The following is a 14296-nucleotide window of genomic DNA, read 5'->3' as shown; positions in this document are numbered from 1 at the left end:
AATATCAAGGGAAGTGCCCCATATAAATAATATCTCGTGGCTTGTCAAGTGGGCAAAAATTGGTCTCACTAAGAGTCTTAATCATGTAGGCCGCTATGTTACTCAGACTCGAGCACCAATGTCGGACATTGATGCGTGTTCAAATATTATACCCGGCTATTTTAATTTTGTGAAAATAATTCATAATTTTGGTCCAAAATAAAGTTTTCAGGTATTTATACACATTTCAAGTGTCTAGGGAAATGGAATGATAAATAAGGAGGGAGGTGCCCCATATAAATAACTTAAGTTGTGGCTTTTCAACTGTGGCAAAAATATAGTAGAAGAATTCAATTTGTCAATTGGTTTGAGATTGTTTGTATTTTGTATAGTCACTGTCTCTTATAATGGTACACCCCTCAAAAAAAAAAAAAAAAAAAACTCATATCATGGTGCATGTCACAAGTTTGGGTAATTCCAAATGTATGTGTATAACTGTACAAGAGTTCAATAGGCTGGTTGGAAACAGTGGTTGGTACTTTCAATGATCTATCAATCTAAAATTTTCACTCTTTTGTCCTCCCATCACCTTATAACCAGTGGTGGATCTTAAATCGTTTTTGCAGGAGGACCCATAAATTTTTTTAAGTAATGTAACATAGAATATATATAATTATATTCAAAGTTTAAGGGATCCGAAACAAAAATTACAGTACGAAATATTTTGGCCGGGAGGATCAGGCCCACCCCCACTATAGGGAAGATCCGCCCCTGCTCATAATAGGTACAAAATTTATCTCTCTGTTAAATACGGGTCTGGGCCGCACCCGTCATCAAGAGAGAGAGCCCACTTAACAAGTCCAAATGAGGTTCCACCTTAAAACCATATGCCAATTATAAGAAGAGTAGCCCCTTGGCAAGTGTTTAACTCTCTTCTCTTTTATCAATGTGAGACTCTCACACGTGATGTTTCATGGGTCAGATCTTAACACTCTCTTTTTCCATTGTCTACTTATAGGTAATCACATCCAACTAACACCCACTAACCCGTCTAAAGATCGATCTAGCTCACATAATCAAGTTAATATGACATCCGTAAATTTTTGATAATACCTTTTGATGGTCGTCTATTTAGGATATAGCTTTAGTTAAACTTGTGTATTGTCTATTTTATCTAGGTATATCACTATATTGAATATACAAATGTTTACCCAACATTACATATGTGGATTTTCTCCACTAGCTTGAATTTGTACGATTGATGTTTATCTTAGATTCTTAGTGTCACACTCATATATTGTAGTCACATATACGTCCAAAACCTTTGTAAGAAATGCTACATTGTGCATTATCGTAGTTGACTAGTTGCATCAAAGATATTTTTGGTATTTTCCAGCCAATTAAAACAAAATTACCATAAAAAGTTATCCTTCGAGTCTTTCACGATAGCCAACAAAGACCAAACTCACGGCCAAAGGTTCTTACTCCGTACATAATAAGTAATTTTACTGTATTAAATTAACGTGACAGTACATTTGATAGATATTATGAGGATTAAGTTAAAATTTGAGAAGAAAAAAGTAACATCATAATATATCCACGGTAAAATTCATCTCCAAATTTAAGGGCTTGTTCGGCATCATTTTCTATATTTTGTTTTCAGTTTTTAATAAACTAAAAACTGTTTTTTGTTTTAGTTTTATATTTTCTAAAAACTGATTGTAAAAAAATACCGGTAACAAAGAAAAAAAAGAAGAAAAAAAGTACGCACATATACCCATTAACTACCAGCCCTTGTATTTTCCAATATTTCATTTCTTTGATGGCCTCTTATTGCCATTGATAAGAGTTCCAACACCATCCATTTTATTTTTTCCCTTGATATTTTATGGAATCAATCTAAAAGCTTGAACATCTCTATCATTATCAATTTTGTATCTGTCCAAATCAACACATGAAATCTAAATTCAAGAAAATGAAAAATATCAGAGCCAAAAAGGAAGAGAATAGGAGAATTGAATAGCAGGGAAAGACTCAGGGGCAATAGTCTGCAACATGAATTGTAGAGATGTCCGATCAACGATCGTGATCGGATCCGCCTCGCCATAGATAACAGATTTAATCTTCACCTTCTCTGCCTCGTTGGTCATAGCTAGAGACCTTGAGTCGACCCTGTCGGCCAACCACCACCATTCTTGTTGCCGAGGGCTTGGAGAAGACTCTGGTATATCCCAGAGGAAAGAGATGACAGAAGAATAGAGAAGCGTGTGTGAGGAGAACCTTTCCCAAAACCAAAACCAAAACCAAAACCAAAACCTTAAAACCACTTTTTGTGGTTTCCTAATTATCGTTGCAGATTTATAATATGAATCAATAAATTGTTTTTTTCAACGGAACATCCGAACACTGTGATAAGGATTAAATAAGTCAACATCTTGGATGTTTGACTTTAGGCGCCAATTTTGGTTAAAAAGTTGTTATAACTGATTTTGCTGATGTGGCAGTTGGTTGTAGTTAGTTACAGCTGATCCTTAATGTCAGCAGTTGTATAAATAGATGATCAACTTCATTGTATGATTCAATCAATTACATAATAAAATCACAACTTCCTCCTAATTCTCTAATTCTGTTTTCTCATTCTAAAGTCTTCTTTCTCTCTTCTTTCTTCTGATCTTCTTTTCTTCTGTTCTGTATTCTTCTCCTCCTCTTCTGGAAATCGATTCTATCAGCTGATCTTCACCTTGGAGATTGGTTAACAGTGAAGGAGATAACCTTCCCGTATCACACTGATTTGTTTATTTTTTGTTTAAAAAAATAGAAAAACGGGAAACGGTAACTGTACCGAACATCCCCTGAGTGTTCTTCAAAAGAAAATTTGTTTTTGTTTTGTTTTTTGTGGTAATTGAGCAATTATCATAAAAAAGCAAAATGGCAAAAAGTTTTTTGCAAATTATCAATACAACTTCTTAAATTTTCACGAGGACAGACAGAACCAAATCAAAAAAAAAATCATCAGGGAGCCACATTATTTTAATCTTGACCATGTCCATAGTATCTATTCTCCTGAAAATCCGTCTACGCATAATAATAATATGACAATTATATAATTCACGATAATTTTATATTCTTTTGAATATTTCACCATACAAAAATATGCAATATTATTAGGTTATAATTTTTTTCAAAACCTGCGGCAGACGTGGCCATATAACTTATTAAAAGTTTTCAACACTCATGACAAATGAGACTGACAGGCTAAATCGCACTCCTATCAAAGATAAACCTAACGTTCACCAACTAAAAATATAGTAAGGGAAGCAGGGATCGTATCCACAGGGAAACAATGTTCTTTCTACTATTAATTAACTAATCTAGACTACTGGTAACAAAGAGTTGGATTGGTTTGTATATTAAACTAAAGCAAATAATCAAATCGGAAAATAACAATATTAAAGGAATCTAGGGCAACGGTTCACCATAAATGCAGAGCGGGATTGGACAACGGACAATAACAATCAATGAACAATCATAATTAGGAAAACATGCATCTCTCGAATCTTATGAATTCCTTAGGATAGAACAACTAGCGGGCTCTCGCTACGTACTAGAAATAATTCCTATCTAATAGCCACAGACCAAAAAACATCATATTTATACCTCTCGGCGCATAATCTAAGGTTAATCAAACTCAAATCAAAATAGTCCGGCCGAACAGAATTGACGAGCAATAATAATAAGCTATAGAAATTATAATCAATCAATCAATTAATCAAGTCCACATATAATCCCAATCATGCATTCATGGATCCCCTAAACCCTAGAAATTAAACTACTCACTCATGATAATAAATAACAAAGCAATTAACATAATAGAAAACATGATCAAGCAATAAGATAAATTAAAGCAAGAAACAATACCGACTTGAAGAACAATGGAATAATAAAGCTTGAATCTTTGATTAAAATTAAAACTAAGTGTTTGGAGAAAATAGAGAGAACTAAAATAGACTAAGTAATTAGAAAACTAGAATAAAAGATGTCACTAAAAATATAAGGGGCTAGTATTTATAGTTTGCCCAAAATAGAGCCCAAAATCGGAAATAAAATCTCGCGAAATACGCTGGAGGTTGGCGTGGCCCGATCGGGCGACGCTTCGCCCGATCGGGCGATGTGCTCGATAGTTGGCCCGATCGGGCGAAATTCCGCCCGATCGGGCGGTTGCAAAATGCCCAGAACAGCGCCCAGAATGACCGCCCGATCCGGATCGGGCGAAGCCCGCTCGATCGGGCGCGTGTTGAAACTGCACGATCCTCTATCTTCAAAACGTCATATCTCCTTCGTTATTCGTCGGAATTAGGCGAGTGACCACTTGTTGGAAAGATATTGAAGTCTATAATCCAACCCAATTAGAATTACATCATTTGGAGTTGTAGAACTTGAGTTATGCTTAAAATAGTGGACTATAGTCATTTTTGTACTTCCTTCGTTATTCGCTTTGCTTCAAAACTCTTCAAACTTAATGTTTGTGCTCTCGAAAGTACATAATCGCTTTTATTGATTCAAATGAGTAGGAAATGCACAAAAATATACTAATTCCTACAATGATGAACCTGAAACTACAAACACACTACAAGGAGCACATTAGTACTAAAAATCGCTCCGAAGAGCTCATTTGAGATCAAAAAGTACTAAGGGACGGGGGTAAAAACTCTACATAAAACACACATATCAGAGACCCATATAACTTCTTAACAAATAGTGAAAAACTAAAACTCTATAAATAAGAAACTAGTTTTTACCACGTGCGATAGCGATGCACGAGTTTCTTAATTTAAAATTTGGTTACAACGTTTATGTCATATAAATCAGGATACCAAATTCTGAAATAATAAAATGTGAAGCATTTAGAGTATTGAAATTAAATTCAGAATGTGAAACAAATAAAATTAATTTTGAAATAAAATGAATATCTAATTAAGAAGGAGAAGTGAAAAGGATGTATGTAAATAGAGATTTAACAACAAAATAAAATAATATAAAAGATATGACACTTGACATCACTTTATGCAAACATTGTGTTTTAAAATAGTAGTATAGATATGATATTGTATCTTCTAAGAAGTTCATATTATTTCACATAACTAATGTTTTTATATATTATTTGAGAGAAACTGATGTTTTAATATAAGTTTAAATAATGCTTGTACAAAGAATGCTTGCATGGATATAGGTTTTTAACATCGTTAACTCGTAACTTCTCTATTCACGTCTCTCCTCTTTCTCTCTGACTTCTCTCTAAAACCCCCAAAACCCATCTTCCTCCACCTCTCTCGCCGGCGATCAGTGATTTGCATCGCCATTGCCGATGAGAAGCTTGCACTTAAGTTATTTCCCTAATTTTCTTTGTTTTATCTTTGAATTTGTCGGTCGAAACGTGCTCTAGAAGGCTGTCAGGCCAGGCACCACCTACTTATAGGGGCGACCATTTGTTTATGCGGTGGTGCAGCTGGATCTAGTGCTTCTCACTGGATTTCCCACTACCAAATGTTTAGGTTCGATCTAGTATGGATCTATTGCTCCTCCCCTTGTCCCATGGTGTGTTTTTAGTTGCTTTGTATGCCCTGCTATTGGACTGTCGTTATTTAAGTGTTCTTAGTATGTTTGTGTGGTCTCTTCGTATCGGATATGTGATAATTCTACCTGGCTGATTTCAGTATATTATGATTTATGTGGATATTGTTAGAATTTGGGGTTTTGAGTTTTCGGTTAACCTCGGTGGGGATATGAGCTTGCTTGAAGGGCGCCAAGTGCCGAGGGTTGATGTGGGTCTGCGGTGGCATGCAGTTGGTTCCTCTGGTTGGAGTAGTTGTAGTCGGAGTTGTGGGGTACCTAAAATTTGGTTTGGTTGGAATTTCTTAGGAGTTTGGTTGGTTAGTTGGCTTGAAAAGATTCAAGTTCTGGAATCTCAAGTCAGAGTCATAGCTTCAGGGGTTTGGTTTGTTGTGAGGATTGTGTTTGTTGTGCATGCTGTGGGTCGAGTGTCAGATAGAATTGGCTCAATGTTAGTCAGTTTTGTCTCGGTCTTGGTGAAGACGTATGTCACCATTCTTAAATCAAAAATCTTGAAGGAGGCTCCCCAACTTCATTGCTTGGGGCAAGCAAAGCCCTCCATGTACTTGTATCTCCTCGTTGAAGGAATACAGGTTGAACTGCACTTTGATGTAGGCAAGTCCATTGGGAAGACACTAAGGATGATGTCTCCCTCGGAAATGTCTCAAGACTTCCGAGAAGAGCAGTTAGCTTTCGGTCCCTGGGAGTGGACAAAAGGTGTCCAGTGTGTCTCTAGCAGGGTGCGGCATTCCAGTGCAATCTCTCAACAACCTTGTAACACCCTAATAATTCCTTGCTTTTTATAAAACATTTTCCAACTTAAAACACAAGAATTACCAAGATATTACCGCCACCGTGATAACGGCTAAGGCTATTTACCAGAATTACGCAGCGGAAATAACTAACTTTCAAAACACATTAAATAAATAGTTAATGGTCATTAAGACAAGTTGGAACCGTTGAGGCCCAAACTAAAACAAACCGTTTGAAATCCATTAACTGAAAATAGTAGTAGTATTATTATTAGTCATGACTATAAAATAAAATAGAGTTTATAAATTACGGAAGCATAAAACTCTCAACTCGAATCCCATGATAACTTCTCCCGCAAGTTATCTCTACAAACCTGCTTTATTGAAAATCTACTCCCCAACAACGCAAATGCAATTGATGGATCATCATAGGGTCATTAAGGCGAAGGCCATGACCAGAAGACATGAAGCACGAAGTCAGCAAAAGCTGAGTACGGACAAGCTAGAATAACATTCTATCCTAACATGCTTCACTCGACAATTAAATAATCCACATGCAAAAGCCATAAAATAAACGAGTAAACATGGAGACAAGACTCGACACGAGACACGACTCTTGACTCACAGATTAATAAAAAGTAGCTTCGAACGGGTAAAGTAAAGTATCCTCAAAAGGAAAGAAAGAAGATGGGAGCCAACCATATACCAAAATAAGTCGGGCTACTACCGACAGTCGGGCCATACCGACAGGAATTCCAATGCAGAACGGCATAAAAGAAGAATGAAACAACGTCTTGTATCATTCTAGGAGTACAAGTTTTCCAGCAAGACTCCCCCCATTGTTCATACTCAAGGTATATACGTTCCAAGAGTTTTGAAGCTCTTTGGGTTACACTTTACGTTAATTAGTATATTATGTTCAAGGCGACTCAAGACACAACATACAAACAATTGAAAAATTACTCAATTCAACAATGACTCTTTAATATTTTAATTCTTTAGGACTTGTGATCAAACAAGACTCAAGTGAAATGACTCCCATTGTTCCTTCTCAAAAAAACTGTTTGAGATAACCCGACATTGCCTATTAACAAGCGGGGTGTGCCCTTAGCACGAATTGTCCTGAATTCAATTCACATAGACTCTCTAACATATTCTACCCCTTTGGTAGAATATATATTGCTCACTGGCAATATTCGACTGACTCAATAATTATGCTAGACATCCTGTACTATAGCATAATAATAATAACAACTTGCATGCGCAATACTCATACATGCAAACCAACTTGAACAACATGCTTGACATAATTCAACGATTATAAAAGTCCATAACATGATAGTTCAATAGAATCTATAAAACATAATTCAATTCATAACATGCTCGTTCACATAGATTCAACAATAATAATAACATGCTCGTTCTCAACATTAAACATGAATTCATAATAACATATTCGTTCCCAATCATCAAACATGAATTCATAACATATAAGTTCACATGATTCGCATTCAATACACTTCATAAAGTCCTCAAGGGATGGGTGGTCACCCTAGTCTTGTACGTACCTGGAATACCTAAGTACGGGGGCCATTGTGCGAATCACGACTCACTAGAAATCAACTCCTATAAAACAAAATAAGAGAACTAAATTATTATCCATGTTTACTAAATTTCCAGCAACTATTTAAGAAACTAAAACCCTTAGTTTAATTAAAAGTCATTCATTAATTGGTAATTTAATAGTCTCAAATAGTCAACTCAAGTCCTAGTATAAAAACATTGACTTTTTCGCTTTAAAACCCTTAAAAACCAACTTTTTAAAGCTCATAAACATTCTGAAAATTTTGATTGATTCCCATAATTTAAATTGACATTAAATTATGTAAATCAATTGCTTAATCAATTTGAAACCAAAAACCTAGCAATAGTTTAATCCGAAAACATGTTTTGACTTCAAAAATCCACACTTTATAACATATAAAATCTGAAAATCATAATTTAAATCATCAAAACCAATCTCTTTAATTAAAACACAATACTAACCCAATACGATGTTCATAACCGTTTTAATTAATCTAAACAATCCAATAATTAAACTCAATCACAATAATTAAATCAATTTAAAACTGAAAATTAATATTTTTGAAAACATAATTTTATTGTCCCATTTCAACAACACACACGCACACAACAATTAATTGTGTTGTGTGCGTGTGCGTCGAACAATCAACGCAACAACACAACATACGCACGCACCGCAACAGCAGTGCGCACGAGCACGCGACGAGGGCGAGAGGGACAGGCAAGCGTTGGGCGCGCAACACATCGACGAGCGGGCACGAGCTCGTGTGGATGCTGGGCGGGACGACGCGCACGCAACACACAGCAGCAGCGAGGGCGCTGCGCTGCGGGGCGAGGCGACGAGAGAGAGAAGGGCACGCGAAGTGCTGGGCGAGGGACAAGGCAGCAGCAACACGGGGCGCTGCGGGCTGCGGGACGAGGCACGACGCGTGAGGCTGGGCGAGCACACACGGCAGGGCAGCGTGCCTTGCGCGGCAAGCAAAGGGGTCGGACGAGAGGAGAGGGAAGGGTGCCTCAAGGAGAGAGAAAGTGAGGAGAGAGAGAGTGCTGAAATTTTTGTGAGGGTTTAATGAGAGGGTCTATTTATAGGTTTTCTCTCCCTTGTGGGATAGGTTAGGGTAGTTTTGAGTTGGGCTTGCTTTCGGGCTTAGTTCATTAATTTCCTTGCAAGCTTTGTTGGGTTTAATTAAAACAAAACGACCGGGCTTTAAGTTTATTAAATTCGTTTTTGAAATACGACCCAACAATTCCTGATTAAATAAATTCCTTGAATTTATTTAATAATACGGTTTTTGAAATAATTAATATTTAAATTAATTAAAAATAAAAGTGCATTTAATTCTCATTAAATGAAATTAATTTGTAAAAATACAACGAAATGCTTTATAAATATAATAAAATATATTTATAATAATAGAAAAATACGAGGTATTACAAACCTCCATCAAAGCATAGTCATGTTTCCTTCGCGTGGGTTGAACCCGTTTCCAGCATCAAAGTCCCTTTGTTGCTCGTCTGCAAGTGGCCCCTATTGTACACCCTTTAAAAATACTCGAAAGGAGCTATGGTAAGTTTATTGTTTTGCAGGGTTCGAGTTCGTGTTAAGAGCGGCTATGTCTCTTGGCTATGGCCTTGCAATCGGGTAGTTGGGTTCTTACTTCATGTAATCTTATTTCAGTTTGTAATCTGTATGACGTTTGCTCTCAGGGTTCATAGGGATAAGAAGCATTTTCTATCATGCAATGTTTTTCATATTTCTAGAGAAAATGTTAAGGAATCCCATGAACGACCTACTCAGGGTTGTATGGTTGGTCTCCTTAACATTTCATAAGTGTAACCTGTTTAGTGCCTGTCAAAAAAAAGAAAAAAAAATGCTTGCATGGAAGGGGGGGTTTTATGTTGTACGGGTTTGGGTTGTGTGTTGGAATATGAGGTTAACTGGTGTCAAATCTCATTTTAGGTTAGAAACCTTTATTTGAACATACGTTGCTTTCGTTTCCGGGGTTTATATAATGTTTACCGAGTCACTTTTAGTGACTCTTTGGGTTTGTGAGGAAATCATAAGTCATTTGCAACCAACTCGTGGTATTACTTCTTTTTGCTATTTTCTTTGGTTTCCAAGCTCTATTGGTATTCAGAGGAATATCTCAATATTTACCAAACACATTGCAATTCAATCTTCAAAAAGGAGATCAATAGCAAAAAATTTGTTGGCACGGTGATCAATGTAAGACGTGGTAAATAAAGTTGTGGCAACCATCAAGGGTAGGAAAATGAAGAACATGTTATCTTGTCTGTTTTTAATATTTTGTTGGTAGTTTGATGTTTAATCTTTGTAAGGGGTTCTAATGGCCATAGCAGGTTAGTTTGTTTTAGTCGTAGTAAGTTGTAATATGTAATTATCTTTTATTTATATAATTAAGCCTATGTCAAAAAAAACATAGCCATTGCCATTGTTTAAATAATTAAAAAACAAAATAAAGCACTAATTATACACATAAAAGAAAAGAACTTATGCCATTATGCGCACATGAATTGAACCTTACTAACCATCTTTGCTAAGTTAATACTCCCTCTGTCCCTAAAAGATTTCCCCTTAGAGAAAAGTTCACTTTATTAATAAGGTATGCGGCAAACAAATAGGGACGTCCCTAAAAAGAATACGTGGTAATTTTTTTGAGACGGAGGGAGTATTATGCTATATAGTCCAGTCTTTAATTTTTATTTTAATCATAGCGGGGCCTTATTGACCAACCTCAGCCACCCCTGGCCCATCCATGATGACAAGCTAGCTCTAATTTTATTATGTCTTCGGAAAAAAAAATCCGAAATATAATAATTGTATCTTACACCCTTTAAAAAGTAAGATGTGAGATTTAACTATTTATCCAATAGTGTTGTTACTATTTTTCCCTCGACTCTAACTCTTTACTATAGTTTTATCCTCGTCGTTGGATGCTGCCACGTGTTGGAACTCACTGATCTCAGTCTCTTGCCTCCCCTCTTCGTTTTTTGTGTTTCACCCTTTCTCTTTCCTCTCTTCTTGCGGATCATTTTTTACCCCTATCTTCTTCTCCTTCTACCTTGCAGCTCTCTCCCCTCCTCCCTACTGTAACACCCCGACAATTCTCCCTTTTCTAAAGTACTCTTTTAATATAAAACGTAGAGAATTATCAAGGCATTATCGCCCGTGTGAAAACGTAACGGCTTATTCAGAATTTTGCAGCGGAAAACATAAAACTAACTTTAGTTTTTTTTTTTTTTTTGGCAAATAATAATATATTATTACCAAGAGAGCTAGAAAACTAGCAAAAGAATTCAAGGCCCAGCAGCCACAACACCACAAACACCACTAATCAGCAGCTAAGCTACACAAGCTAACAACCAAAGAAAAACAAGCAAAGAAACACTAATCAAGCAACAACTGTTGTTGTCTATCAGTAGCCCTACAAGCTACTCTAAACTTGATATCCTTCAGCATTTCATGGGGACTTCTACAAGAGCCAGTGAACACCTTAGCATTCCTTTGAAGCCATATACCATAGATACATTCAGCAAAGTAGTTGATCAACAACTTAAACCTATCTCCTATTCTCTTTGCAGCTTTCATCATCCAAGTCATTTCATAATCAAACTTCCCCACTGTTCTAGTAAACTGCAAGCTTCTCAAAACATGAGACCAAATGACTGCAGAGTAACCACACTCAAAAAACAGATGTTGAACAGATTCTGACTGATTTCTACACAAAGGGCAAATGTTGCTAGCCACCACTTTCCACCTTAACAGCCTATCAAGTGTAGGAAGCCTACCCCAAATAGCCACCCAAGTAATGAATAAGCTTTTTGGAGAAGCCTTGTTCTGCCAGATAAGCCTTCTCCATCTGACTTTCTCAAATGGCCCCAATAACCTCTGATACATAGCTTTGATAGAGTAGGAGCTATTTTTGCACACAACAGACCACCCCCCCAGCATCATCAATCATCTTCTGAGATCCCAACACCTTCTTCAGTGACCAAGAAATAGACTTGGGCCACTGAACATTCCTAATATCTCTCCCCTTGATATAATAGGTGTGAACCCATTTGCACCACATCTTGTCTTTCTTATAAGTAATAGCCCAGAGAAGCTTAGCCACTGCTGCCTTATTCCAAATACACATGTCTTTGAGGTTCAGACCACCTGCACATTTAGGTAAGCACATGGTTTGCCAAGCCACCAGAGCTTTCTTAGAGGGATCAATATTGCCAGTCCACAGGAAGATCCTACAGAAACTCTGAATTTCTTTAATCACTTTCTTGGGCAAAATGAAAATCTGACACCAAAATGATTGCAGACTCAACAAGATTGTTTGAACAAGCTGTAACCTGCTTGCATAGGATAGGTGCTTAGCCGTCCAAGTTTTAGCTCTTGCAATCACTTTGTCAATCAAAGGTCTACACTGGTTATAAACCAGCTTCTTGGTTGTGAGAGGAACAACAAGATATCTAAAAGGGAAAGATCCTGCAGGAATACTAACAGAATCCAGAATAGCAGCTTTGTCATCACCATACACCCCCCCAATATAGATATTACTTTTATCCATGTTAGCTTCTAGCCTTGAGGCCAGAGAAAAATTGTTAAAAGCATCTAGGAGAAAGGCAATAGAAATAGGGTCAGCTCTGCAGAACATGAGAAAATCATCTGCAAATAACATATGAGTCAAAGACAGCTTCTCACACTTTGGATGGAAGTTTAAATCAGGCCGATGTTTCATTTGATGCAAGTTCCTGGACAAGTATTCCATGCCAATAGCAAATAGAAAAGGAGACATAGGGTCACCTTGTCTCAATCCCTTCTTTGCTCTGAAAGGTACACTTGGCTTTCCATTGATCAAAATACTGTAAGAAACAGTTGATATACAGGTGAACACCCAATCAACAAACATTTTAGGGAACCCCAGCTCAAGCATGACATTATATAGGAAACTCCATTCAATGGAGTCATAAGCTTTTTTTAAATCTATTTTCAGCATGCACCTAGGAGACAGATGGCCTCTAGTATAGCCTTTAATGAGCTCAGTAGCAAGTAAGATATTGTCAGAAATTAGCCTATCAGGGATGAACCCAGACTGGCTGTCACTCACCACTTGACCAATAACACCTTGCATTCTGGAGGTCAAAATCTTAGACACAAGCTTGTAAACCACATTACAGCATGCAATGGGTCTATACTCTTTCACTTTGGTGGGATTTGGAATCTTGGGGATGAAAGTAATAGAAGTGCAGTTATACTGAGAAAGCATTTGGTTGGAACTGAAAACTTCTCTCACTTCTTGATACACATCCTGTTTAATAACAGGCCAAGCTTTCTTGAAGAACACTGCAGTCAACCCATCAGGGCCAAGGGCTTTGTCATTGCCAATGCCTTTGATTGCAGAATCAATTTCATTATTTGTTACTTCCCTACACAGCTCATTTCTTGCTACATCAGATAGTGTAGGCCCACTTCTAACTATAGGAACATGAATAGAGGAAAGATTTTGAGCAGAAGACCCCAGCAATTTCTTGTAAAAAGACAAAATGTCATTCTGAATATGTTCTGGATCCACCAATCTTGTACCATTATCATCATAGAGGATAGAAATTTTGTTCAGTCTATTTCTTTCTTTCATATTGGAGAAGAAGAACTGATTGTTAGAGTCACCAAGCTGCAGCCATTGAATTCTGGATTTTTGTCTCAAAGCAATCTCATCCACTCTCAACCATTTCCTGAGGTTCTCAACACAGATAGCTTCCTTATTGAGCAGATCAGGAGTAGCAAAATGTTGTAGAGCAGACTGAACCTCATCAAGATCCTGTCTAGCTTAGGAAATTTTATCTGTAATACCAGCAAACTCTTCCTTGTGTAACTGCTTAAGGTGATACTTCACTTTTTTCAGCTTACACCACAATCTAAACATAACTGAGCCAGTGATAGAATTATCCTCCCAAACAGAGTGAATGATAGGCATGAACTTGCTATGATCAGCCAAGTAGTTAAGAAATCTAAAAGGCCTTCCACCATCAACTTTATCAGGTAGACAATTGATTACAATTGGAGAGTGATAAGAAATAGAGGGATTTAAATATTCAGCATTTACATTACTATATTGGTGAACCCACCTTGGATTCCCCAAACTCCAATCAATCCTACTAGCTACTTTCCAGAGGCATCCTCAATCCAGACATGATCAGGCAAGGGGATGGTAATATCCATCTCAATCAGAACTCTAGCAAAGGATACTCTATCCTGCCCGGTTGTACATTCATCTGCAAACAATGGTACACCCAGCAAACTACTAATTCTGCTCAATGATTCTACCCCCCAGCAATTAAGAGGCAAGTTAGGGAAC

The 14296-nt window shown here is 37.1% G+C and overlaps 1 protein-coding gene across 1 annotated transcript; it reads right to left on the bottom strand.

Annotated features, from left to right (window-relative positions):
* Positions 1-11334: 11334 nt before the first annotated feature.
* LOC130461402 (uncharacterized) lies at positions 11335-11844 on the bottom strand. Its single transcript, XM_056829496.1, has one exon. It carries the CDS (start codon positions 11842-11844, stop codon positions 11335-11337), a length of 510 nt encoding a protein of 169 aa, XP_056685474.1.
* Between the last annotated feature and the right edge of the window lie 2452 nt (positions 11845-14296).

The sequence above is a fragment of the Spinacia oleracea genome, chromosome 5, assembly GCF_020520425.1.
Source record: "Spinacia oleracea cultivar Varoflay chromosome 5, BTI_SOV_V1, whole genome shotgun sequence".
Classification (NCBI taxonomy): domain Eukaryota; kingdom Viridiplantae; phylum Streptophyta; class Magnoliopsida; order Caryophyllales; family Amaranthaceae; genus Spinacia; species Spinacia oleracea.
Note: the sequence above shows the minus strand (reverse complement) of the source record. Positions and strands in the feature narration are given on the sequence as shown.